The 27104-nt window shown below is 35.1% G+C and overlaps 1 protein-coding gene across 22 annotated transcripts in view; it reads left to right on the plus strand.

The window, feature by feature from the left end:
• The window catches only part of LRRFIP2 (LRR binding FLII interacting protein 2), a 61109-nt gene extending 34258 nt beyond the window's left edge, over positions 1-26851 (plus strand). For 13 of the 22 annotated variants that reach the window (XM_075053959.1, XM_075053992.1, XM_075054021.1 and 10 more), the window contains 16 exons: positions 270-317; positions 411-464; positions 3191-3298; positions 5677-5721; positions 6383-6496; positions 6949-7020; positions 11564-11734; positions 12379-12471; positions 15247-15339; positions 19287-19388; positions 19632-19764; positions 21141-21190; positions 22646-22766; positions 23808-23887; positions 25064-25168; positions 25930-26851. In XM_075053959.1, the coding sequence (XP_074910060.1) occupies positions 270-317; positions 411-464; positions 3191-3298; positions 5677-5721; positions 6383-6496; positions 6949-7020; positions 11564-11734; positions 12379-12471; positions 15247-15339; positions 19287-19388; positions 19632-19764; positions 21141-21190; positions 22646-22766; positions 23808-23887; positions 25064-25168; positions 25930-26040 (1500 nt within the window). In that variant the 3' untranslated portion in view covers positions 26041-26851. The remainder of the gene's footprint in view (positions 1-269; positions 318-410; positions 465-3190; positions 3299-5676; positions 5722-6382; positions 6497-6948; positions 7021-11563; positions 11735-12378; positions 12472-15246; positions 15340-19286; positions 19389-19631; positions 19765-21140; positions 21191-22645; positions 22767-23807; positions 23888-25063; positions 25169-25929) is intronic. The other 9 variants (XM_075054011.1, XM_075054135.1, XM_075054093.1 and 6 more) reach the window with 7 other exon arrangements.
• Positions 26852-27104: the final 253 nt, after the last annotated feature.

Below are 27104 nucleotides of genomic sequence, written 5' to 3' on the forward strand. Positions count from 1 at the left end.
TTCTGAAAATAGTTAAGAATTTATCTTTTAAAAAACTATTTGGCTATTTTTCAAGGCAATTCTTAGATTTATAATTGGAAATAGATATCCCTAATAATAGGAGGAAATGCTGCTGGACATTTTTAAAAATTGTTTGTCCTTTCAAAAAGTATAATGTTAACTGGAAAATGCATAGGTGGGACAAGATAGAGAACATCGAAGTGTGTAAGAGTGTGGCACAATTATTTCTGAGACTGATTATAAATGGTATTTCATTCCCTCTTTCTCAGGCATCTTTGTGCGGTGATGGATTATATAGCTCATATAGTTCTCGCACTGTAAGTGCTTTTGGTTGTTTCTTTCATTATCTTTGTTTTCTGGAGACAAAAATTATGAAAATTGTGAAAATTTCCTTCATAACTTTTCTTTAGCCATCTGAATACAGTTATTCTTCAAGAGCAAGCTCAGTTCGAAGTAGTCCTGTGGTGAGCGTGCCTTTTGCATGATTTGCTGAATGCTTTGATACTAATGCACAATGATTATAAGTATTTACACTGACTCAATTTTTCAACTCCGCATTAAAAAATGTAATTTGTCAGAGATATGATTCTTAGCAAGATGTAAAGTTTTAGCAGTAAGACAGTAAAGTGTAGAAGCAATAACAAATTTGTTTTTCTAAACATCTTTTAAATGTTTGTAATGTATATAATTGGAAGCAATTGGAAACTGGAGTGCAGTACATTGTTGGGGTTACCACTTGATGTCATAGTTGGAGCAGGCACATGAAACTGTTACTACAATACATGTGAAAAAGTCTTTCTTTTTGGGAAGAGGATTAATGCAAACTTTGTTGTATTGTGTAGTAAGAAGCAGCTGGCCCATTTTTATGGTGACTGGTATTCAAAACAGAGAAATTTGTTCCTGGATTTGTATTGTGTTAAAAGTGTCATTCCAAAGATGGCTTTTCATGCTGCAAAGTGATTTTAAATAGTTCTGCTCTGTTTCTGCCTCAGAACAACTGTCTTCGTTTCATTGGTACAGCTGCTTATTTGTCATGCTGCACAAAAAAAGTAGATCAGTGTTCTGGTATGGGTTAAATTGAAATGTTCAGTCCTCTTTTCGTTTTTTGCATATTCTTAATGATGTTATAGAGACTAAACAAAACCAGATTTGTCAGAAACTGGGTGGTTTTAGCTACAACAGATGTCAGAGTGAATTTTGAGGGTGTAGAAAAAAGGGAATTTTGCTGTTGTTTTATGAAGTTCCAAAACCTAAGAGGTATTAACATCCATCTGTAAAGTCTCTTGAACTGTGTAAATACTACTTGTCTCCTTAATTTCTCTTAAGATTCATTTCTTAAAAGTATATACTTTATACATATATAGGAATATATACATACTAAGATCTGATAGAGATATATATGTGATACCAATAATGCCAAGGTACTATTCATTCACACTAGTGAATGGTCAATAGCGTTCAAAGTATTTGTTTAATGAAATAATTCTGAAAAGCAGATGAAGTAAAAATCTTATAACTTTTTACTGTTTCTATAGTTAATATTTTAGTTTCACTCTGGGTAGTGCATTGGAAGTTAGCTCAGTACTCACTGGAAATGAAAAGAGAAAGTAAGAGAAGATAGAAATGCAGTAGAAAACTCTGGTGAAAAACTGTATGGTGCATCTCCGTCTTAAATGATATCAGTTTTGATAAACATGTTGAGAAAGATACTAAAAGTGCAAAAGGTATAGAAGGAGGAACAGTAAGGTTTATCAGATGTATGGACTTTTCAACAGCAAAGATAAGTTGGTTTTGAATGAAAAAGCACAGTGTGGTCATAGATTGTTTGTAGCCCTTGACTTGTTTGTTCTTTTGCTGTAAGCATAATACATATAAGCAGAATTATGTTCATCTTTATAATTTGTCAAATGCAAGTGAGATAAGAAAGTTTAGCCAAATTTCTGACTGAAAATTTGTTATTTAAAAAAAATAAAGATTATATTTAAAATGTAGATATAACTGGAAAATTCTTTGTCAGAGAAATAGAACATCACCTAGCAGTGACAAAAAATACAAACTCCGTAGTCCTAAACATGCATAATCTGAGACAGGTGTTCATCAGCAAACTGTTTTATATGTAGCTGGTCACATTTGCATAAAAGACATCTCACTATCTTTTAATTGGAGTAAGATGAGACTACATCACTCATGTACATCAAGTACAAAGAAATTAAGAATTATTTTTTTGAATTGTGAAAATTGGGTAGACAGTATATTTTCAAACTGTTCAATTAAAGATTTTTCTCTCATAGAATCACTTTTAAAACTACATATAAAGTTCACAGTATTTTTCTGCCTTTTGAGGTAGAATGTTATCAACACAACACTTGTGATAAACTTACCCTTCTCATTAAATGCTAGGCTTAACATGCATAACGTTTTCTCGGTTAAATATTTCACTTGAATTCCCATGGCAGTTGTAATTATTGTAACATGGTTAGATATAGTTGGCTTTTTTTACCAGTGATGTGTAGCATTAGCATTTTTTAGGTGCCTGTCTGACATACAGCTTTAGGGAGCAAGCTTGTCTTCTACTGTAAGGCCTCTTAAAATTGTGAATGAGAAGCAGCCCAGATCATATTCATAATTAGTAGTGTTGGGATTGTGTTGATATGAAGAAAAGACAACATTTGTGGAGAAAAATAACAACTTTTAGTCATCGACTTCTGGATATATAATCTGTTTTTATGCTCTACAAACCTTTTTTTAAAACAAGGTAATTTTTATAGCTTGTGTTTGGCACTATATTAGTACTAAACCCTTTCGTATCTCTGATTGTATTTTTTTATATTACTCCAAATGAGAAAAATTAATCAATAGTAAATGTCCATTGCTTTTAATTTTGGATACAGTAAACTATAAGAATAATAAACATGCTAAGAGAGTGTTTAAAAAACAATGCATATGCTGACTAAAGTATTCACATCAGTGTGGCACACGTTTTATTCACGTAGACACATTTAAAATAGCAAAAATCTAGAAGACTTAAGTTTTTACAGCTGTTAAACTGTTAGAAAAGCAAGAATAAATTGCAATAATGGAGATTTAAGTTTGGATTTCCTGTTTGTTTGTGGGTTTTTTTTTTAAATAAGCTTTTGTTCATTCTGTGGTATCATCTTCAGTTCTCTTTCACCCTTCTTATCTTTTGAAGTCCTCTGACTTTTCTGATCAAAGTGAAACTGCTGCTGACTATTTTAGTCGTTCCAACCGCAGGGGAAGCATTGTTTCCGATGCAGATGATGTCCAAGGTTTGAATAGCGTGAGTGTAATGCTTGTTACTATACTGCGGTGAATACAGCAAACTGACTAACCATGGATTTTCTTGTCATACTCTGAAAGAGTAAATACTGTAAAAGCATTCAGAGTTATTTAATGGGAAATAGGTTTGTTGAGAGGTTGGGGCTGTTTTTTGTATAAAAATGTCTGGAGTCTGAATTTTTAAAAAGCATGCTGATTTATTTACTTTAAAGGGGATTTTGCCTGTTGCTAGAAGCATGTGACAAGTGTTAACACCTCACATTTTTTGTGTGTGATAAGCTTAAGCATCTCTTAAATAGAAAATGTTGAGCTTGTTTTTTCTTATGGAAATTAACAATGTCTGGGGTTTTGCTGTATTTTTGGAATACTACTACTTGGTTTAGTGACAAAAATAAATACAACTGTGCCCTTGCTAGTGCACTTTAGTGTTCATTCATCCTAGATGAGAATTGGTCAGGATCCATTACTGGAGCACTCATTGTTGGCTACATTCTTGAGCAGAATCCCAAGTCAATAGAGTGTGTTACAGGAAAATTATCATGATGGTTTTCCTGTGCATCCCTTTACACCAAACCTAGCTGCCTTCTCTTTATTGCTGCATATTGTTACTTGCAGTCAAAACTTTCATGTTTAATAGTGGAGAAAAAATAGGGAAATTTCTGTTCTTGAGCATGTCTTTGAAGTAATAGCGTTAGCGCGTGTGGTAGGAGGAGAGGTTGAAAGAACTGGACTTACTTAGCTGGGCAAAGGCGATGCTGCATGGTAACCAGCAGCCTGCAACTGCTTGATTAGGCAACAGCCAAACTCTTCATACCCACGCCAAGCAGTGCAACAAGGGGCAGCAGTCTCACACTGCACCTTAGGAGGTCCAGAGGAGACACTGCAAGAAGCTCTGCAAGGAGGTTAGCGTTGCAATCTGACAGGTTACAGCAAGGCTGGAGAACCTCCATCCTCAGGAGCTGTTGAGACTTAGCTAGATAACACCACGGCTGACCTGGACTGTTGGCAGCAGTTGTGCTTTGGATGGGAGGCTGGACTAGGTGACTGCTAGAGTACCCCTACAACCACTTTCTGTGATTCTGCATTTACATGATTTAATACTCTTACAGTGCTATGTAACTTGTATTGTAATAATGCATGGTATTTTATTGTCTGTACATGCTCAAAGCATGAAAGACCAATCATTTCTCCAGTTCAAATTTTAGCTTTTTTTTTCCTCTTTAATAAACCTGCTTTTCTGAAATTAATGCTCTGCTAAAAGAAAATGTGGAGGCTGAGACTGGCAATTATGCTACCTTCTCAGTTGCTTTTATTACCATCATCATTACTATGTATTACTAGATTCCAAATTTACATTTTAAGTTATTCCAAATGGATACTTCAGATTAATTGGATTCTTCACATCATTTTATTTTCACAGTGGTGACAAATATTTGCAATTTACAATTTCAGTACATCATTGGAGGTGGTGAGTTTGCCATGGAAATACAATGTTGCTTCTATAGAAACCACAATAGAAGGAAAAAGAAAGATCTCATAAAGTAACATCTGTTTCTACTGTGATTGTAGAAGACTTTCAAATCTCTTCTCCCTGGGCTGGGAGAAAAAGAGGTGTTCTCAGAGAAGCAAGATGTTTGAGATACCATACGCAGTATATCATACTTGTTTTTGAAAATATGGCAACATGTTAATGTCTTAATTTTAATTCCACCTATTTTGATTCATAAAAATGTAGAAAATATGAAAATCTACAATATAATTTTGCAATATCAGAGTTTCCTAAATAAGGAGGAGGGGTGTGGTAGTTCTTTTGCTTAGGCTTCAATACATAAAATATAAATTGAAATTATTTTTTAGGTTGCTATTACCTAGTACACTTTAGTTATGGGCTTTTACCTGAATTGGTTTTGTCCTGATATAATTGCAGGTTTCACCAAAGAGATTGAAGGAACAAATGTGTTTTCTAATAACTAGGACATTCACACTGGTGTCACTGATTGAAGTGCTCTTGCATGAAGTTTGTGTTTGTTATGCCACCAAGTGTTGTAGTCACTACTGTGTTGAAATTTAAAATAGTGAAATATGTTTTATTGTTCAGTACTTTAATATTGGTAATGACTTTTTAAAAACTTTAAGAAGTTTCTGGCTTTTTCTTTACAAGCATTCATTTATTTTGCAATTGAGGTAAAAACTACTTTTTCAGGCTGAATATTTTTTTCCTGTCTTGATCTATGCTAACTTCTGGAATTTCATTGTTCATTTTTATTGTTTCATTTTCCGTTCTTAAATATTTCTCAATATCTTTGAACAGAAGATGGTGATTCAGTAGTCCCTCATTGCAAAAGGTGTATTGTGATCACTTTCCCTTTTTTCTTTCAGCTGGAGGAAAAGAGTGAAAAATCACATTCAGAAATATTTTCAAGGGTAAGATTTTTTTAATTTAAAAACTACTGAAAGTCAGTGTTCATGTACAAATTTATAAGTATTAAAATAGTTCAAAAAGTATAATGCTGTGCGGTTTTAGTAGATTTTATTTTAGTTATTTTTAAAAGGTTGCAAAGAGATATTTTAGACATATTTTTAATCTCCAAAATTAATGCTTTCTGTCTTTTATTTCCTGAGGAAATAATTTTATTCTTTAGTTTACGTTTAGCAAGTGTTAGTTTCTTACATAATTTATTTTCTGTCACAAATATTTAGCAGAAAAGGTTGCATTGTAAGAGGCTAGGGTTATAAAAAGTCATGTGCTAGATTCCACTGGAGACTTTCTTCTGAATCTTGGATGACAGAAATTATGATTTTTAGAAATAATTTAAACTTCTGCAGTTTTTCAGCACTAACAGCCTCCTTATGAGAGTCTTCTGAACAGATGACTCGAAACTGTAATGTTGTAATAACTGATAAGTCATCAAAGAGAACCCAAAATTTCCCCAAGAAGAAACATAAGTGCTAGAAAATAATCAATAGAAAATATTGTCTATAAGCTAATATTAAGAAATGGTAAAAAGAAAAGTGTTCAACGACTGTGAAGAAATTTATAAAGAGTAATGTATGATTCCTGATACAATGTTTTTGCCTTTTTAAGCCATCATCTCGCAATTCAGTAAGCGCAACTCCTCTGAGTGGCAACTCATCTAGGAGAGGAAGTGGAGACACGAGCAGTTTGGTGGATCCTGATGCGTCCCTCAGTGAATTACGGGTAAACTGTATTTTCAGATAATTTGGAGCTAGTTTAAAATTGTATTTGTGGTTCGGAGGAATTTTTCTTTGCTACAGAACTTCTGGTTTCTTAATAGTAAGAAAAAGTTACAAGGATGTAATTTTCAATCACAGAAGATTTCTGTACTTATCTTGGAAATTGTATTTGTTGTGTTCATAAATATTTATAGTGCTAACAGTTCAGCTTATGTTAAAATAAGACTTTGTTTATGTCAAATTTGAAACAATTCTGTCCTATTTGAGATACCTTGGATTCACGGATATAAACAAAATCTTAATTTCCATCAAGTTGTTGTGAATTAATTATAATTTCTGTGAATTATTGCAGGCTTTGGCATTTGACAGAAATGCATGTAAACCTTTTAATGCTTTTTCGACTATAAATTCTTTCCCCATACTACTTATGCAATGGTTCATTCCTATGTCCTGCAGGATATCTATGATCTTAAGGACCAGATACACGATGTAGAAGGGAGATACATGCAGGGACTTAAAGAACTAAAGGTATCAGGGCTCCTCCCAAGCATGCGTTCTGTATGGGTATTTTTGGGTAATGGAGATATTGCTGGTTCAACTAACTATATAAGGCTTTACTAACAAGTTTTTTAATTTCTTTAAAGCATGTATCTAACTTTTAATGCATAGAGAGCATCAGCTTAAATTTGTCATGTGAGTAAATTAAGATATGATTTAAATGTACATGAGATAGCATATGTTCATTATTTGGCTTATGTTAAAATAGTATTAAACTTTCATATTTTTAGCAGGTGTTTTCTGTTAAGATAATGAGAGGTTCAGTTTATATTTTTTTAGAGTTTTGTTGGAAAATAAATGGATATTCAAAATAATTAGTATGAATTGAATGGGAAAGAAAGAAATGGGATATAGTTATGACAAAGAACTTAAGAATTAGTCTTCCAAGTTTCAGCAAGTACTACATTTTGCAAAGCAAAACTAAAGTAATAATTTTGAAAGATGTGCTGAAATGAATCTGAGCAGGCATATTGCTTGCAGGAGAAGATTAATTTTGTTTTAATACTTTGCCATTAAGAAAGAATTTTTTTTTTTGCTTATGGTTTACATTCCCACTATCTTTGTCTAAATTATAGGTTGGTGTTTTCAGCATTACGTTAATGAGATTTGTCTGTATTTTGACTTGTTTAAATTAGTATGTATGCTTTTCTTTTTAAGTGTTCACACAATTAACAGTTTGCAGTTAATTTAAAGTATGATTATTTTCCCCTCTTCTGTGTTGAAGGGAAACTGAATACAATGAATGATGTGGCTTAAAAATCTTTTTCAGGGTATTTGTTCTGTTCTCTTTCCTGTTATCGAATTGGTTCGATGTAAAAGTAAAGAGATCTTTCCTAATTTTTTATATACATGTAGAGACTGAATTTAATCAATGCTGCTTGATTTCCTTGATTAAACAACATATTAGATGGTATAGTAAAGAGAAAATATGTCGTTTGAGCTGTTCAGTGTAGCAAAAATTACTTCCTCTTTAGAGGTTAAGTAACTTTCAATCAGATAGCCTTATGCTCAGAAGAAGTATGTCTGGTTTTAATCATATTGCCATATGAATATTAAAAGGACTTCAAAGAGCAGTAGATTACAAGATTATTAGACATAGCTGTGATTGTACTAAGTTTGAATAAAACATGAGATTGCTTCATGTTTTCAGAATAGATCTAACTCTGTTTTGCATGTTTGCCAGCATCTCATGACTACTGTTCTGAATCATTACTAATGCACTATTATTTACTGTAATCCGTTACAGTTACCAAAGACCACAGGTGTGCAATAGACAGTAAGATCTTGATCTATGCTTGGCTTACGAAATTGAATTGCATTTTATGCTATTGTTAGCAATATGTTCCTAAGTTGATTTACGTTCCGTACCGATTCTTTTGAGCACCCTACTTTCTAATTAGGAAGGTATTGCCTTTTTCTCAACTTCTGCTTTAGTGGTTTTGTCTTGTGTACGTTAGAAGTTAACTAGGATGACTGCTTTTACGCTTCTTTTAAGGTTTTTTTTCAGTGGTTGAGTAACAGCCATTTGTAATCACACTATCTTCCTATCTCTGTGGTTGTCCATCTCTCATGCTGCTAAGAGTGTGGTTTTTACCTGGCTACAAAACTGCTGGGTGTCAGCAGAATAAACTCTAATGTGGATAGTTCTGATTTAGTTAAGTCTTCAAATCTTTTCATGTCTCAGTTTGATTCAGTTTAATTGATTCTTTCTATATTCTCCTACAACAGCTAGAAAGGAATCCTTTTTCTTTTCTCAAATTTTTCTTTTATGTAGTTAACAGAGTATTCTCTTGATGTCTGCTGGGTTTAATTACCTTGTTCTAGCCAAGTAGGCTAATTTGCATAGGCCTTTGGCTTTATTTGATAGAATTGTGGATGGTATTTCTTCATAGCTTTAGGTTATGTGCAGAGCCTTATCACCCATTTTTATTCCAGTCTTTTCCCACTGCTTCATCCTTAGGCATCCCACTGCCTCATTCGGTGTTTTCGAAATTCTTCCAAATCCATATTACTTATCACCAAAGTAGAAGATTACTGAAACTACGTGGAATTCTTGAACCATAGGGAACATGTGTAACACCTAAAAAGAAGGAACAGTTCCAAAGAAGTCTTAGCAATGTTCCAGGTTTTTTAACTGGTCAGACACTCTTAGGCATGGCTTTGTTTCTTTCTCGGAAGCAATTCTCTGTCTTCTCTTTCAAAATCAATTTATTCCTGTTCCATAACTGGAGATTTTTTCCCCCATTAACTTGCTGATTAATGACATTGTAATCCAATCTTTTAAGCCCTAACCTAGTCTCCTCTTTAAGGCTGGAGTCCTGGAGCACATGGCATACAATAAGAGGCTGAGAGAACTGAATTTGATAAGTCTTGGGGGGGTGGACCGCACTATCATTGCTGTTTTCAGCTGCCTGATAGGAGGCTGTAGAGAATACAGGGCAGAGTCCTTTCAGAGGTGCACAGTGACAGGGCAAGATGCATCAGACAAAAGTTGCATTGCAAAGGCAGAAATTCCAATTAGACCTCCAGAAAAAGACTTTCACAAGGAACGCAGTCAAACGCTGGAACAGGTTGTCCAGACAGGTTCTGCAGTCTACATCCCTGGAGATACTTAAAATGAACTGCAGATGAGCTGTGAGCAGCCTGATCTTGGTTGGCCCTGTTTAATTAGGAGATTGGACCAGATGGCATCCAGAGATCTTTGCCAACCTAAATTACTATGTGACTCGACTCACCACATTCACAGAAACAATCAAACTGGAATTTTTTCGTAGTTGTACTTTTTGTTAAATTCTGTATCTCCTCGTAAAAGGACTATGGCTTTCATTTTAATCCTAGTATTTTCCTTTTTTTCTCTAAATTGGATTATTCTTTGAAAGTCTTTGGAAGGCTTGCTTTCTCTGATGTTTTGTTTTAACAATCTTTACAAGATTTGTGATGGTCACCCCATCACAAAAAATGTTTTCTGTGGTTTTAATCTCAAGAATTACTTGAATGCACTTACATGTATTCTTTATTTTTTCATTATTTTCTGCTCTCTTATCCTGAATCTTCTTTGCTGTTTGCTATTTAGTATTTCCAGATGATAATGTTACCTTTCTTATATTTTTCACTACTTATACTGTCTTGTCTCTTCTGATCTGTAGTCTATCAGGGTATGTCTTATGTTATTTTTTTCTGGGGTTTCTAAAACACTGTGTTTCTCCAGCACAAAATTCCAGAATTCAGTGAATGGAACAGAGAGGTATAAATACATGTGATTATGATAAAATTATAAAAGGTAAAATATGTATTTTAAGGACAGCTTTTTCAAAATGGAGATTTGTAACATGGAATAGCATTTGGGGGTTGGACTTTTTGGGGGTTTCTTATAATGGAATATTGAACTGTGACTTGGTATCTCTAAAGAGAATGCATGAACATAATTCAGAAACAAAAAAGGTTGCGTAATTTTATTGTATAACAGATAGCACTCTTCAGCGTTTTCTTAAGAAACTTAGATGGTTACCACCTTCTCCCCTAATATCTTAGTCCTTAGTCTGACTGTTCTGTTTTCGGGAAAACCCAAGCCTGGTGCCCTTCCTGTGCTAGTACTTCTACTGTCATAGTACAAATAATTAAAAATTGACGTTTTGCTACTTATGCCTTCAAAGAACAGATTACATGAAATACCAAGGGATTTGTAGTAGGGCACAGATCTACTTTGGAAAGGGAATGGCTTAATAATTCTTTTTCAGTTCTAAAATTAGGACTCTATGAAACTCAATTTTTGTATTTTTAAAAGAATGTATATTGAAATCATTGCATGTTTAAAAGTGCCTGGAGTGATAGTTGTTCTAGTATTTGAATAGTTGACATTTGTTACTGAGAAAAAAAATAGCAAGGCATATGTGCACTTTCAGGTAGAGAATCAAGCGTGTGAATCTTTACATGCGCTTTTTTTTTTAATCATAGTAAGAAATAGAAAGACAAAATGTCTGCTTAAACAGAGAATCATTATTACTGAAAAAATGTGACTACCTTTTGAATCTGAGGTAATAGAGCACTAATTAAATAATGAGCATTAAGTTAAAGTTACTCTTAGAGATATTTCTGTGATCTTTTTTAGTCATTTAATTGTCTGAGTTGTCTCTGTCAGATTTGTTGCCTCATTCTGAAGTGTCTTATTGTGCATGCTCTGAAAATACAATAAACCTGTGATATTACTACTGTATCCCTGTGAGTTAACTTGTGAAGGTGGCAGAGCAGAAAATGCAAGTGTAATATTATCTTGTAATTTTCATAGTTTTGTAATGATAACTTTCAGTGCTGTGTATGATCTAACCTGAATAATGGAAATTGAACTGTGACTTGGTATCTCTATAAGGGAAGACACAAATATAATTCAGAAACAAAAATGGTTGCATAATTTTTTCTGTATAACAGATAGCACTCTTCAGTGTCAGGGTGGTATTGTAACATTATAACAATGCATCAAAATTTAGACTAATGTAGGCCTTTCTATTACCTATAGGATTCACTAGCTGAAGTTGAAGAGAAGTACAAGAAAGCTATGGTGTCCAATGCTCAACTAGACAATGAGAAAAACAACTTAGTTTACCAAGTGGATACTCTAAAGGACGTCATTGAGGAGAAAGAAGAACAGATAGCAGAGTTCTACAGGGAGAATGAAGAGAAGTCAAAGGTACTGATTTTTAAGACTTTTTTTTTTTTTCCTAATTATGAAGATAATAGAAGTCTTGTACAAGATGCACCATAGAAGCCTGGACTACTTAGTAAGAACAGTTGAAAACTTTTGGATTAGTAGAAAAGTCCATCTATCTCAGTGGCCAAAGATGTTTTGAGTATTGTGTTGGTTTTTAAAAAGAACAAAATGCCACTACCACCCTATCCCCCGGACCCCCAGGAAAAAGTAATTTAATTAATGTGATACACTAAAGATGAAATATGCATTTAAATCAAATAGGACATGTTCAGTCCCACTTTCTTGGAAAGGGAAGACCTATGTGGCAGCTTTTTACAGCAATATTTAGATAAATTCAGTATCTGAGCTTTTCTCATTAATACTGTGCCTAAGACTTTATGGCATCTATTCTCTCTACGTTTTATTAAATAAAATCTTCTGTATAGTAAGTATCTGGAGAACCTACCTAAAACACTGATTCTGTGATTTTTAGCCACTTGGTAGGTAGAATTTCTCAAATTTTTGCAGTAATTTCTTAAATAATGTTATGTTAAGTAATATTACTAACTTTTTTAAACTTTCTATTGAAAATGAGTGTCAAACCCAAAACAAATAAAAATAAATCACTAATTTATTTAATATAGGAATTGGAGAGACAGAAACATACGTGCAGTGTTCTGCAGCATAAGCTGGATGAACTTAAAGAGGGTCTTCGACAGAGAGATGAATTGATAGAGGTATGTTCATATGAGATAGTGCATGATCGAACTTGTGCAAATAAATATGGTGTAAGATTTGAATGGGAACAGCTATCATAGACAAAATGAGCTTAAATATTTTCTCGCATTTTTAAGGAACAATTTATCTTTTTTTAGTGGGAAGAATTTAAGCTATCAATCTTTCTAAACTTATAAAGTTGAAAATGTCTCTGCAAGGTTTTCAGATGTGTTACATATTGTAAAAATCCTTAATTCCTATGAGAATCATGGTTCAATCGTGAATGTTCTTGTATCTTTTCTTCTTCATGAGGGCAGAACTAATGTTTGTATGGCCAAAATCTTTTTGCATAGCCAGAAATTCTGATGCATGGATAATACCAAATGTTATTCTTTGCCTTTCCCAAAAGTTTCCAATTCAGTTATTTCAGAGTTTTGTAAACATCAACCACTGAAGTTTGCAGTAGTGAATGTTTGTTCATTTACCAGTCAAGCATAAATATAGCAACACTGGTCAGCATGTGTTGGGTCATAACCAAGTTGCTGGGTGTGTGGTGCATTCTTTCCCCCTTTCCCCCTTTCCCCCTTTCCCCCTTTCCCCCTTTCCCCCTTTCCCCCTTTCCCCCTTTCCCCCTTTCCCCCTTTCCCCCTTTCCCCCTTTCCCCCTTTCCCCCTTTCCCCCTTTCCCCCTTTCCCCCTTTCCCCCTTTCCCCCTTTCCCCCTTTCCCCCTTTCCCCCTTTCCCCCTTTCCCCCTTTCCCCCTTTCCCCCTTTCCCCCTTTCCCCCTTTCCCCCTTTCCCCCTTTCCCCCTGGAAACAAATCAGTGTGTCCTAAAATCCTAGAGCTATTATCAGTCTTCATTTTAAAATGGTCCACAAAGATGTATATTGTCAACAGTATGCGGGTGTCCGTTTCCCACTGATTTTACCTCTAGCACTGGAAGTTGTAGTTCAATTAATATGTCATTTTCCCACCACCTTTTGGTTTCAGTACAGTACCTGATTTCTAAAAGCTATATAATACTGCATTTCATTGATCAATTTCTTTCCCCGCTAAGTTCTTGTGCTGTCCAGATAGTAGTACAGCAACTCCAAAAGACTTCTGAAAAGTCCCAGATCTGTTATGGTTACTGAGAAAATGATATATTGTCGTGGTTTAACCATGCAGCCGCTCACTCACTCCCCACCCCACACAGTGGGATGGGGGAGAAAATCAGGAAAAGAAGTAAAACTCATGGGTTGAGATAAGAACGGTTTAATAGAACAGAAAAGAAGAAACTAATAATGATAATGATAACACTAATAAAATGACAACAGTAGTAATAAAGGATTGGAATGTACAAATGATGCGCAGGGTAATTGCTCACCACCCGCCGACCGACACCCAGCTAGTCCCCGAGTGGCAATTCCCTGCCCCCACTCCCCAGTTCCTATACTAAATGGGATGCCACATGGTATGGATACACCATTGGCCAGTTTGGGTCAGGTGCCCTGGCTGTGTCCTGTGCCAACTTCTTGTGCCCCTCCAGCCTTCTTGCTGGCTGGGGATGAGAAGCTGAAAAATCCTTGACTTTAGACTAAACACTACTGAGCAACAACTGAAAACATCAATGTGTTATCAACATTCTTCACATACTGAACCCAAAACACAGCACTATGCCAGCTACTAGAAAGAAAACTAACACTATCCCAGCTGAAACCAGGACAATATATGCTTCACGAACTGGAGTTATTTGACTTACTAGCAGAAGAAAAGGAATAAGATTAGCCTAAGTGGCAGCATTTTGTGGCAGATTAATGCTGACAAGCAAAAAACTTAGCAAATCCTGGTTGTAGCTCTGTCACTTGCTCTGGATTCTCTTTGACTTTGCTATGAATTAAAAAAAACTTTATGCTTTCTTTTTTGGCTCTTGTTTGAGTTTTGGTTTTGGGTTTTTTTTTTTAAGTATGTGAATCAAGAATATACAATAGATTTGTCTGGAGTGTTCATTTTGGTGGAATGTAGCATGTGTTGAATATTCACCAAATGTATGCAGTCCCTTCAAAGGTTTGACCTACATTTACCATTTATTTGAGTAACTTCTCCATCTAGTAACACTAACAGAAAATCTAGCTGAAGCCATTTGGCTTTTTGCAGAAGGGCATTGTCTTCCATTCCCAGATGTAAAATCAAGTTCGCTCGGGGGGGGGGGCAAAAAATTGTCTCTAACCCTAAAAATTCTTATTTTGTCTTTATACATAATTATATGAGCATAGCAAAGAATTTTAGTTATGTTTGCAGGGCAAGCAGCAAAATGCAGTGTTAGGTAAAAAATAGGACCACACTTGATATGTATTAATATAGTATCAGAAAGCAGTCAGCAGCTGTATTTCACTTTCCTGGATGCTTGATTAAAACTTCCTTCTTTATACTTTTAAGAAGATTTTCTATTTTGTAAAATATTAATAAAACCACTTGTTGACATTAGCATTCACTTCCAAAACGGGACTTGAAGGTGTCTGGAAACTACAACAGGGTAATTACTTGCCTATAGGAAGGATGTTACTAAAGAAAAGTAGCTCTAGCTGCACTAAATTCTCCCATCAACATTGGTAGAATAAAATTAATTACCGTTCAGTTGCGTGAATCCATAAGGAATATATTATGTTAAGTTGCACCCTTTTTCTTTATCTTCATGTTCATAAACTCTTTGGTTGACTTTTATTACTCAATTTCCTTTATCTATTTGAATGGGGTTTTTTCCATTTCCTTACTTCTCTTTCCTCTTTTATTCTTTCCTCATCCTATTTACTACAGGAGAATCAACGCATGCAGCAGAATATAGACTCCATAACCAAAGAGGTGTTTGATCTCCAGGAGACAATTAATTGGAAAGATAAAAAAATAGGGGTATGAATCAAATATGGGGGGAAAGGTATCTTTTCATTTTAGAAGTAGATGGATGCCCCCCCACACCCCAAGGGATGCTGTGTACCCCAAAGAAATGAAGGCCACTCCCAATTTAAATATTTAAAATGTTTTGCAGTCTTTCTTTTCTGTAGAAAATGAGCTCCACTTCATCTTTACTTGCATAATGATGAGTAGCACTAATTAAATTTGTAACATAATAAACTGTCCTGCATATAATTTTATAATTTTTTAACAAAATATTTTTACGTGTATTCAGGGCTTGAGAAAGTCATCGTTTCCTTATTTTTAACAAAGGTAAAAATGGCCTGAGTCCATATATTGATCCATAGTGACATAGCAGTAATATAATTTTATACAGATTTGAAGTTGTTTTTGAAGCTTTTAATCTCCTTAGAGGCAAATACAATTTTCAAAACTTGGAACAGTTCAAAGCTTGCTCGCCATTTGACTCCTGCCTCTGTAGTCATCTTAACAATTTGCTTAAGAACTAGTGGATTTTAAAATAGTCTGCTTTACACTACCTGGGATAAGAGAGATGAAATACCCCAAATAATGGAAAACCTAGAGAGCTGCAGGACCTAAGGGTCAAAATGTAGAGAAGCCTCAGTGAATATTTGTAGATCACACTTGCATTTGGCATACCTAGTGCTAAAAAATATGATCTTGAATTGACTTCTGCAGCCAACTTGAGCATTCCTGTATTCACTTCTGATCCTTCTAGGGCTGGTTAGCTTGGATGCAACACTGAACCAAGCTGATTTTGTGATACCACACATAAAATACCAGAGTTACCAGCTACTGGAATTGAGACTTGGAATTGAAACAGTGGTTGTGTGGGACCTTTTGAGAAGCATCTCTAGGGCTTCTGTATAGGAAGGAAGGCGGTACAGGAAGAACTGTGTTGATATTCACTACATAGCTAATGTATATCAGGCAGGGTTTGTCAGCTTTGCTTCTGGGCAGCACAGAAGTAGTAAAACTGTCTGAGTCGGCCTTAGCCTCGGTGATAATTACATGACTCTGAACTTGTGGCTGTTCAGGGCTGCAAGTAGATTGCCTGGTGATGAGAGGGAATTGACTGTAAAGCCTTTAGAAAGGAATTTTCTGCCTTTTAGTAACTCTAGGGTCATTTCTCTCTAACTGAATTTTACACCAGATTTTGACACACAGATTTCGACACACAGATTTCTTTGAAAATTGCCATATTTGCTGGAGTTCAAGTCACTTTGAAAAGTTAACTTTTAACCAATGGTGCCCAGTTAAAAAAAAGCCCTGTTATACTGTCTTTTTTCAATGCATATTTCATGTTTCAGTCCTTCAGTCCTTGTTGCAATCTTCCCTTCTATCATAAAATAATATTTCAACATTTTTAAGTTTTTAAGTTTTTTCTGAACATTCTTCTGAAAGTTTTTTTGTTTCTCTTTAATGAACCATATTCTTTCCATACTTACTCTTCACCTTTGTGTACTGGACTGTCTCAATTTGTGCATTTTTTGTGTGCAAGCACTTTTTTCTCTTTCAAATATGTTGCCAGAGTTAGTACAGAGCATATAATTTATCTAATGTTCAAAACAATAGCTACCAGACAGATTGACAAGAAAGGTATTTTTTTTCCTTTAGCCAAAATTTTCCTGCCAGTTTCTGTGTTCTTGTAAACACTGTAACTGGATTTTTTTTCTAGGTGGTTTTTTTACTATCTTGGAGTTGAAATCTCTTAGTTATTAAAATGTAAAAATGCTGCTGTCTCTTCTTTCTCACTTCTGTTATCCAAAAACGTTTACATGCTTTTCTTGGCTCGCAGTTTTTGAGTCTTTCTGCCCGATACTTAATAGCTTTGCTAATTTATACTCTATTCCAGCTTCAGAAGTCTCTGAGTAGCTTCACAAAGGAGTAGTTTATAACTAGAATTGTAACCTAGTTTTACAATGTATGCAAGATTGATGCTGTCTCAGAGGAAGAAAGGGAGGCAAGCAGAACAGAGATAGCATGAGTTTCTTTTACACCTGCCTTCTTATATTGTCCTGTTTCTACAAAGTGATTGAAATTTGCAGTTGTATTTGGTCTTAAATTAGATCAATTTGAGGACACTGAACTATAACTTCCAGGTTATATTCCTGAAATATACAGCTATTTTACTGTTCGGTGGCTCCAAATTGTACATGCATTGCCAATTTGAAATTAGCAATGGTGTGTCTGAGTTTTGTATAGATTTTGTGAAGGTTTTGGGAATATTTAGAAAATAGGACCTCAGAAAAATCTGCTTTCTGCCAAGTGATCAGATTTTAATCACAGTGGTATGTTAACACATGCCTGCAGACCTCAGTTGTCCAGATTTCAGCCCCACCCTGCCCCAATAGAAGAATTACAGAAGTAGATTTAGTACAAAATCCATGTCATATATCATAATCCCTGAGCATACAAACACTAACAGTTTTACTAAAGTTTTTCAACATTAAATAACAATTACTAATCTCTCCATAGGTAGAGATACATGGTTATATCAGTTTCACTTCCTTCCCCATCAAAATTTTCTGATTTCCAACACTTGTGCATAGCGGTTAAGGATAGAAAGGATGTTTTGGGAAGGTCAGCAGCATCACAGGACACTGCCAAGCAAACAGGATCTGTGTCTGCAGTGTGATTCTGGGCCTCTGTGTCCTTTTTCTCAAGTGGATGAGCTTACTTCCCCCTCCATCCCTGCCACTATTCTTCAAAAATGGCAAAGGTGTATGTATCTTTAAGTGGAACACAAAATGATGTAATGATTAAGGTTCTTCATACTGTTTATAATGTAGTTAGAGATCTAGTATGCATTAGGAAATAAAAGGACATCTTATGAATTGTTAAACTATGATGTGACAGCTAATGCTTTCACACATGTTGAATTACCTGTATTTTAAATGTTACATTTACATGCTAATAAATCAAGTGCAACAGCACTTAAATTTTTCTGTTGAAACTGAGTAATGCATTAAAACATTGCTCTAGTATACAGATTCTAGCTAACTACTGAAATTCAGCACACTGCAATTGTTACGTGGGGCAATTATGATACAAAGTATACACCTTCATTTCTTTCTTGGTATCAGTCCCTTTCTAAACATTCATGCATGACATAAGGTTTAGTTGGGTAATTTTTGTGGCAAAATGTGTGTACACTTTTGTAGTTGCTGTATGGTCAGTATTATTTGTAATGCATGCAGTATTGAATTAGAACGGAATACTGGGATGCTGCCCAGTCAAGTGAAAGTGTCTGATTAACTGCCAGGTAACACAGGTCCAGCATAAGTAGGCAAACCCATCTACGTCCATATTGCGCTTTTTTGTGCTAAAATAGTGCTGCTAGTGTTTGCTGCTTTTTTTTTCCCTCTAAAACTGATTGCTTTGGTTTTAGTAAAGGGTGGTTGTAATACTTACAAAAGTAGTGAATAAACTAGTGTAAGTGGATCACAGGCTTCTATAGCCAAGGTCTTTTATGAGGTAAGATTTCTACTTCTACACCCTATAAAAGGCAGAGAAATTAGTTCAATGGATGTAGTGTTTTAGGATCTTTGCCAATTGAGTTTCAGCAAATTTTATTTCTGGCCACCGAGTGCCTGTATTGAGAATCACTTACTCTTTGGTATTGAATTTAGCTTATCAAAATCTACCAAAAATAGAATCCACTAAATAAAAATCTATTACAGAATCTACTAAGACTTGCCTGGGAAAAAACTATGCCATGACAAACATGCAGCAATGAGGCTAGATATATGACTTGTAAAAGGTAGTTATTAGAGATGTATATTTATATATATATTAAATACCCCTTTTAATTTCTTTACTTTTATTGAGCTCTTTGTATTTGCTTGTAGAAAATCTCTCTGCTATCTGTCATATGCTTTTTCTCTGTGCCATTCTTTTTCTTGCTATCTGCCTGAACCCAGGCCCTAGAAAGACAGAAAGATTACTTTGACTGCATTAAGACTGAGCGAGATGAGCTCAGAGAGGAGTTGGCTGACCTGAAGGAAACAATGAAGAGAGGAGAGGTATGTTGGTAGTAGTTACTTTACAGTAACAGAAATCCAGGAATGGGGCGTGAAATCAAGGTCAATGAAAAAGAGGAAGAATGGTTACTATTCTTGTGCAGTCTCAAAACCTGACCTTAGGGTAGGATAAATGGTGCATTTCATTGTAACTGTTTCGATGAACTTGCAAAGCTTTTTAAAGACTTTTCTGTCCAATTATATTTTAGCATGTATGAGTAGCTTTTTTTTCTTTTGTATTTTTAGAAACATGGATTAGTTATAATTCCAGATGGCACACCAAATGGTGATGTAAACCATGAATCAGTGGTTGGTGCAATAACAGTTGTATCACAGGAAGCTGCTCAAGTCTTGGAATCTGCAGGAGAAGGACCACTAGGTAAAAAATATCCCAACATACTTTATAGAGTGTTTGAAGTCTTTGTTTCCCTCCTGTTCACAGTGGGTTGTGATTTTACAGCCACAAAAAGATACCTGTGATGCTTCTGGAATACATGTTTACACAACTTTCAAGACTGACTTTTTTTTTTATTTCTTACACTGAATAAAAAGACAGATGTATGTTTTGAGTAAAAAAAAAAAATAGTATGTGCTTGGGTGTTTGTAATTAATTAGATCTCTTGATCCAGTTTCTGGTTTTATTATTGTCAGAAAATATCTTGCCTAAAAGTGTAGACTTTTGCATTAGTATGTTTTCTGTTGTGTTTCATGAAAAAAATCTTTAAAAATATGTATAATCAATGAAGGAACTTCTGTTATAGAAAACAATGCATTGTGTATTCTTTCCCCTTCCTTGAAATACTTATGCCTTTATTAGTGTAAAGCAAGTGCAGTCTTTCATCACATCCATTAGGGAAAAAAAAGTTTTAAAAGTATTCAAAAAAATGACATAGACAACAGAAAGATACAGGTTTTAAGGGCCTTTATTTTAACTTGTTTTTATCCTTAGGTTGAACAAGTTATTGTATGCATAGTCAATCCACTGTAAAAACGTTAATTAACATGCAAAGAAACATCTCTATAGACTTGCATTACATTTGTACATAATATATAATAGTTACATATTTTTCTTTTGACAAAGATTAGACTTGATGCATGTTTCTGCTGTAGCTCCATCATGGTGAACTACAGATGTCTTTGTGCTTTATTACTGTCAAAGGTACAATTTCCAGGATACCTGCTCTGATCTTAGCAGGGTGTTGCTTGACAGACTGTTTTGTAGCCATTACTGATCTTCTGACTGATTAGAGATATTGCAACATCCCTGTGGGTCCTTTCCCAAGTACTGTTTTTCTGTGGTTTGAGAACACTTTCTACAAACTTTCTAAACATATGGGGAAGCTTAGTGTCTTCCCTGAAGAGATAGCAGTCTTTAAGAAAAAGACAGGGAAAAGAGTATACAATCAGCAGAAAATTTTGTTGGAAATGGCTGTTCTAGATATTGGGACAAAACTGTGGTTTATTACTGAAAAAAATCCTCAGTTGTTAATCTACTTTGAAGAATTACTAAACTCAGAGGTCTTGCTTTTAAAATTGTTATACTAATAAACAGTGTGAATGAAATACTTTTCCTTTGTTTCTGCTATTAACTGAAGGCAGGTATGTTGTTATTAGTAAGATACCAAAGTTTCATGCTCCCAGTGCTATTAGCCTTAAGTTTGAAAAGCATCTGAGTTGAAAATTAACAAAAAGTTATGAAAAATATCTTCTTAGTTACAGATTTCTCTGTTTTTTAATTGGGTTCTTTGGTTTTAGATGTCCGGCTACGAAAACTGGCTGGAGAAAAGGAGGAATTACTGTCCCAGGTAAAATAAGCTATTCTTTTCAGAAATAGACCATTGTGTATCCTTTTGCAGACTGTTAATATATTAGCAGTAAACAAATACTAAGCACCAAAGGTGCTTAATCAAACACTTAAGCACTAAAGCAAAATAAAATATTCAACTTTTTACCTGGCTGGCTACTAGGAATTATCAGCTCCTCTCACTAGTGTCCTTATACATGTGACTTAGATTGTGGTTGGTAAAGAACCTTCATTTCACTAACTGGTTAGCTGAAATCTAACTGCCTGCTGACTCTACTGTTAGTGCACATACTTAAAGTTGTTCTTTCTTTCATTTTGTCTTATGCGGAAATACTGCGATGACATTCTCATGAGCTCAAGTGGCACTGTCTTCCAAATTTCTAAGTGGAACTATTTCTTTGATCATTTCAGTTACTCAAATAGAAAATTAATATTATCACAGCAGTCACATTTTAATACAGTTCAGTATTGAGAAGAGAGGACTCAAGAAAATATACACCCATTGAACAACTGTTAAGAATACCATAGTTTTTGTGCTTCTAGTTGAACACATTGCACATTTAAAGTGGCGTTGTCAATATTTGTTTTTGCTGGAACGTACCTTAATTTTTGTATAGATACTTGGTTTCAAATGCTAATAAATTCTAGTATTGAATTAAGGCTATTAAATATAACTATATAAAGATATATGTGCATATTTATCACCATATAATTGTAAAAATCACTGTTAAAATATTTGATTTATATCACGAATGGAAGTTTGGCAAGTAGAACTCCCACACTGCTAATCTGTAGGGTGATATTTTGCTAAGAGAGTCAGAAAAGTAGCTCCCACTTCTTTCATAAACTCCAGACACAGAGGACATAGCTGAGGATCTGTGTTCCCTGACTACTGGAAAAATACCAAGGCAGCTGCTGTAGCATAAAATGGAACTGTTTAAGACTACTGTGCACTACAGACTTGCCTAGGACCTTTGCTTCTAGGTGGAGTAAAAGAGGGGACCCCAAAAAAGCTGTGGATTATTCTTTCTGTAAATTTGCCAGGATATTGTTCATTATATTCATACATGTTTAGAGTATAAAAGGTATACTGTACAAGAAATGCATAAGCAGAGTTTCATGCCACTGCCTCCCCTAGAAAGGCAGGTCTATTAGAGTTACAGGGTACCCCTGCATTGCACAGAGATCCCTGCAGCACTGACCAAACTGGTGGATTTGTCTTGTGTATTGACATGCAGAGGGCACTCACCCAGCAATGGGGACAAGGGGCTGCAGCCACAGGCTTCGGGGACTGGCTTCCCTGCCTCCCCTGCATGGCTCTGCTTCTCCCGCTTACAGAACAGTCTCAGCCAGTGGCATCTCAGGACTGCTTTGCCTTTTTCCCACTGAACGTTTAGATACACAACTACTGAACTTCTGGGAGTCTCTTTTTCACAAAAGAACACTTCTTTTTCAGGTTAGAAAACTGAAGATGCAGTTGGAAGAAGAACGACAGAAATATTCTAAAAGTGATGGCATGAATCCGGATATCATAGGCTTAGAGAATGGTTCTGACTTGCAGCTAATTGAAATGCAGAGTAGGTATATGGTTCCTGTTCAAAGGTATTCTTACTGGGGAAACAGACTCTTCCAGCTCCTTTTCCTATACTGTTGTGCAGTAGTAGTATTGTGAATGAATATATTGTTGAGCAGCTAGTTTTTTGTCAGTGTATCTCCTTGCAGGAAATTTCTTACTGCAGAATAGCTTAAAAATCTGCCTCTCTCATCAAAGAGTGCTGAATAACAACATTCTGGGAAGTTCTTTTTCAGTTGATGACCTTGACTAGAATGGGTGCCACTACTCGAACAATTTCAATTTTTAGATGATAAAATTTCAGCTGAGATATTTTGTTAATATATTCTAGCCAATTTTTTTATTTTGTTGAATCTTTGATACAGAAACTTTAATCTAAAAGATTCTCTGAAGCAAAACATGAAAAATTATTAAAGTTTAACACAATATCCAGTGTTACTTTATAGAAGCGCTAAGCTACTTTCCATTTCAAGCAAGCTGTTTCTTTAGCTGAAAACTTTACTTGTTTGACAGATTCATTTAATACGCTTGTGGCAATGAAAGTGAACAGATAACTGGCAATGTCAGGGATAAAATATAACACCAAAATAATTTGCAAAGCTCCTTTGTGTTTGTCAGGCAGGTTCAAGCCTTGTGCTCCTTATTATTCAAATGTTATTACAGATATCTATGCTAAATGCTGCTGGTATTATGCCTATTGTGATTTGACCCATTTTGCAGTGTGTGTTGGTTACTGCATTGATTCTCTTTATTGAGAGATGAGTGTGCTGATCTAAATATGTGTGGTTTAAAAGGTGTGTATCTCATTATACATCAGAGATTTAATGCACACTCCTACAGAGGCAGTAGTTGTGTTCTCTATAAAACAGGAAAATTACTTCCTTTTCATATTCTCAAAAAGATTTCTGAAAGAACATTTACCTCTTTATAATCCTGTATACAGCCTTCTCAATAAAATGGTCTTTTTAATGAATTTTAATGAAAAGGGAAATGGGCAGTTTAGACAGTTACTTTGAGTAACATATTCCTGTCAATTTTTGTCTAGGAGATGCCAACAGACAAATTAGTGAATACAAATTTAAGCTTTCGAAAGCTGAACAAGATATAACTACCTTGGAACAAAATGTAAGTGTGTCTGTCTTCATATTTGTTGTTATCATTACACTTGCTCTGTACACTTCTACAATACTTTTTTCAACAAAAAATATGAAAACATATTTCATCATTTGCTTTACTGTTTGTTTTTTAGTTTGCACAGAATGTCATTACATTTGTATTTTCTTATTTCCTACAATTCAATACCTGTGCATAGTCTAACCATGAGAGAAAATAATTTGGAGTTAATTTACTAAGATGTGAATGTACAGCAGAATATAAAGAGGAACTGAAGCTACTAGTTCAAGAAAATCAGTTTATGTAGCTTAATTACTTGCAAGAAGGTTTTATAGACTGTGGAAGGTACATAATTTAATCTCTGAAATTCAAGAGTTTGATTTTATAGATATACATATATATCTCACACTGATTTACTCACACTTTGTAATTGTAAGTCAGTAATGTGGCATTATACTTCAGCATCTCTGTAGATCACCTAAAAATCACGTAAAGGATTATAATTTGAATCAGAGATGCATAGCTGTACTCTCTTGCACAGCAACAGGCTACTAGCCCGTCCTGTGGATTTGGGGGCAGCAGGGAGCTATAAATATAATAATCCAGCGAGTGGGCTTTAACCCCTGCAGACTGCAACTAGGATTTGTCTTGAGCCCCTTTTGTACTGCAGAATTCTGTGCTTGAGCTCCAGATGTTTCACATCATGTCCTGATAACAAGTTACAGTCTCCTTCCTACTTTGCACTTTTTCATATGGTCTCTGCTTTTCAACTTTCCAGCTTTTGTTTTGAATCCTGTGTGTTCCCCAATTCTTGATTTTTCTTTTTCTAACTCTTCTCTCTCTGCTTAGTTCTTTAACCTTTTGTATCTTCTCAGCTGTGTCCTATGCTATGTTGCATTCTCTACCGTTTCCTGTGACCCTCGCCAGAGAGGGACAGGCAGTGAAGGGTATTCCAAGTTTCTGCCCACAATTTATTTTACTGTTTTATTAGTTCTTTTAAACACTCTCTTTGCAATTATGGGTGCTGCTAACACAGTTAAACCTCTTTCCAGAGGGAGATACTATGGTTAATTCATAGGATGCCTTGTGTTACGGTGGCTTTTCAGAAAGGGAAGAACAGCTGGTGGCAGGTGAGCTCAGGGTGGGACACCTGAGTAATTGTTCCTTTTGTCTTGTTTGGGTTTGCAGATTGGACGACTTCAGGGGCAGGTCGCAAGGTATAAAAATGCAGCAGAAAATGCAGAAAAAGTAGAAGATGAACTCAAAGCTGAAAAGAGGAAGCTTCAGCGAGAGGTAATTGACTTTGATTTCCTTTTCAGCTATATACTCCTTTCAGTCTTGAACTGCTCTGTCTTTTGCCTTCAAGCTCTGTTTTTTGTAATCTTCAGTTACAGCTTTTAAATGTTTTTTGAGGAGACCTCTGAGTCTATCAGTGTTGCATTCAGAAGACAACTGTAGCACATAAAAGTAATACTAACTACAATTCAATGCAGTACTTTCTTGAAAGGAAGGATCTAAAGTTGTATTTTCCTCTAAATGTAATGACTTGTACTATTTTAAACTAATCCTTCCATAAAAATTACTGGGGAGCTGAATACTCCCTATGTCAAGTGCCAGTCTGGGAAGTTTCCAGCATATACCTCACAGGTTGTGGGGAAGAAGCTGTATTTAGTTGAGCTGTTGATTGTGCTTGCTTAAGAGCTGCTGCATGACTAGCATGATGCCTGCTACCCATGGGAATATATATCCATCAGCGAGTAATAATGGTGGAGAGGACTTTACCTTTAAAGAGTGTGTAATAGAAGTTGCAGGCACCTAGTTCTTTTGGAATGAGTACGTTTCATGTTTCAATTGCTTCCCAATATTTTTTTTTTAACAGTTGAATTCCAATTCATCTGACTGCAATAATGAAAGTGTTGTGTCTTAACTCATGTGGCACTCTTAGAAAGCATATAATAACTTGTATTCCTGATTTAATTTCCTCTGTCAAAGCTTAAGAACAGCAGAAAGTCCAAGTAAACTTAGTGATCATAACTTTTGCTTTCATTTTATAGTTAAGAACAGCACTGGATAAGATAGAAGAGATGGAGATGACTAATAGCAACTTAATGAAAAGGCTGGAGAAGATGAAGGCAAATAGGACTGCGCTTTTATCTCAACAGTAAAGTGGAAATTGAAAATACAATGCACTGCTCCTTGAATAACTAGCCCCTAGCTTGTTTTTAAATACAGACTTTCACTGGCACAAACTATTTGAACACTGAGCTGTTCATTGATGTTTTAGTTTCATAATTAAATGGCATACTTCTTTTTGTAAGTTATGAGAGAATGAAATGTAGTTTGAATTCCCATGTGAATGGCAGCAATTTTTCTGTAGCATTTGATTGTAGAGTCAGAGCTGGAGCACAATGCTGTATGTTCGACTTAGTGATAGAAAATATTTTTACAACTGTGGAATCAAGTTTACTCACGATCTCTTTTGGCTGCTTTAATGATGCTTGATGCTCAGAGACAACTGCATGAATTCAAGAAGACACTGTATTACTGTATTATAAACTAACATATATTTGCTCAAGACATCACACAGCACAAGTGCCTTTTATCTGGTGCAATTTAGACTTCATTGTTGAAATAACCTTTGAAATCAGATAATGTTTTATTTTAAGATACATTTGGGGTATTCACTAAACTTTATACATTTTGAGAATACATTTTTGTAAAATATTTAAATTTATAAGAAAAAATAGGGACTGTATATAAAAATCTGCTTTTTTGCATGGGCATATCTGAGTTCTAGGTAATTTTGTCAAATACTAGCCCCTGATACTCTTAGTATTAAGAGTGCAGATTTAAAAACTTCTGTTGTACACCATCAAATTATGTCATCTGCTGCTTAAGTGTGAATTGAAATTTTGGGGTGGGAGGAAGGGTGGGAAATGTGGCTAAGGAGTTTATTAAATGGACACTTTACTGACCAAACCCAGATGTTTTGTGTTTTCTTTTCAATACTGAGATACCAACAGGACAGAGAAAAAATCTTTGCGGAAGAGTAAATTCTGATCTCCATATTCTTGAAAAGTATCTTTTTGGCTTTGGAATAGTGAGTTTGAATTTTTTTTTCTGCTTTCTTATCCTGGTCTGCTATTCTTTGACAGTACTGCCATGGAGGAGGGGGGCAGTACAAGAAAGAAGGTGCTTTCTGGAACAATGGTTTCTGTCTGTAGCTTAC

Source organism: Buteo buteo, chromosome 2 (genome assembly GCF_964188355.1).
Source record: "Buteo buteo chromosome 2, bButBut1.hap1.1, whole genome shotgun sequence".
NCBI classification, from domain to species: Eukaryota; Metazoa; Chordata; class Aves; order Accipitriformes; family Accipitridae; genus Buteo; species Buteo buteo.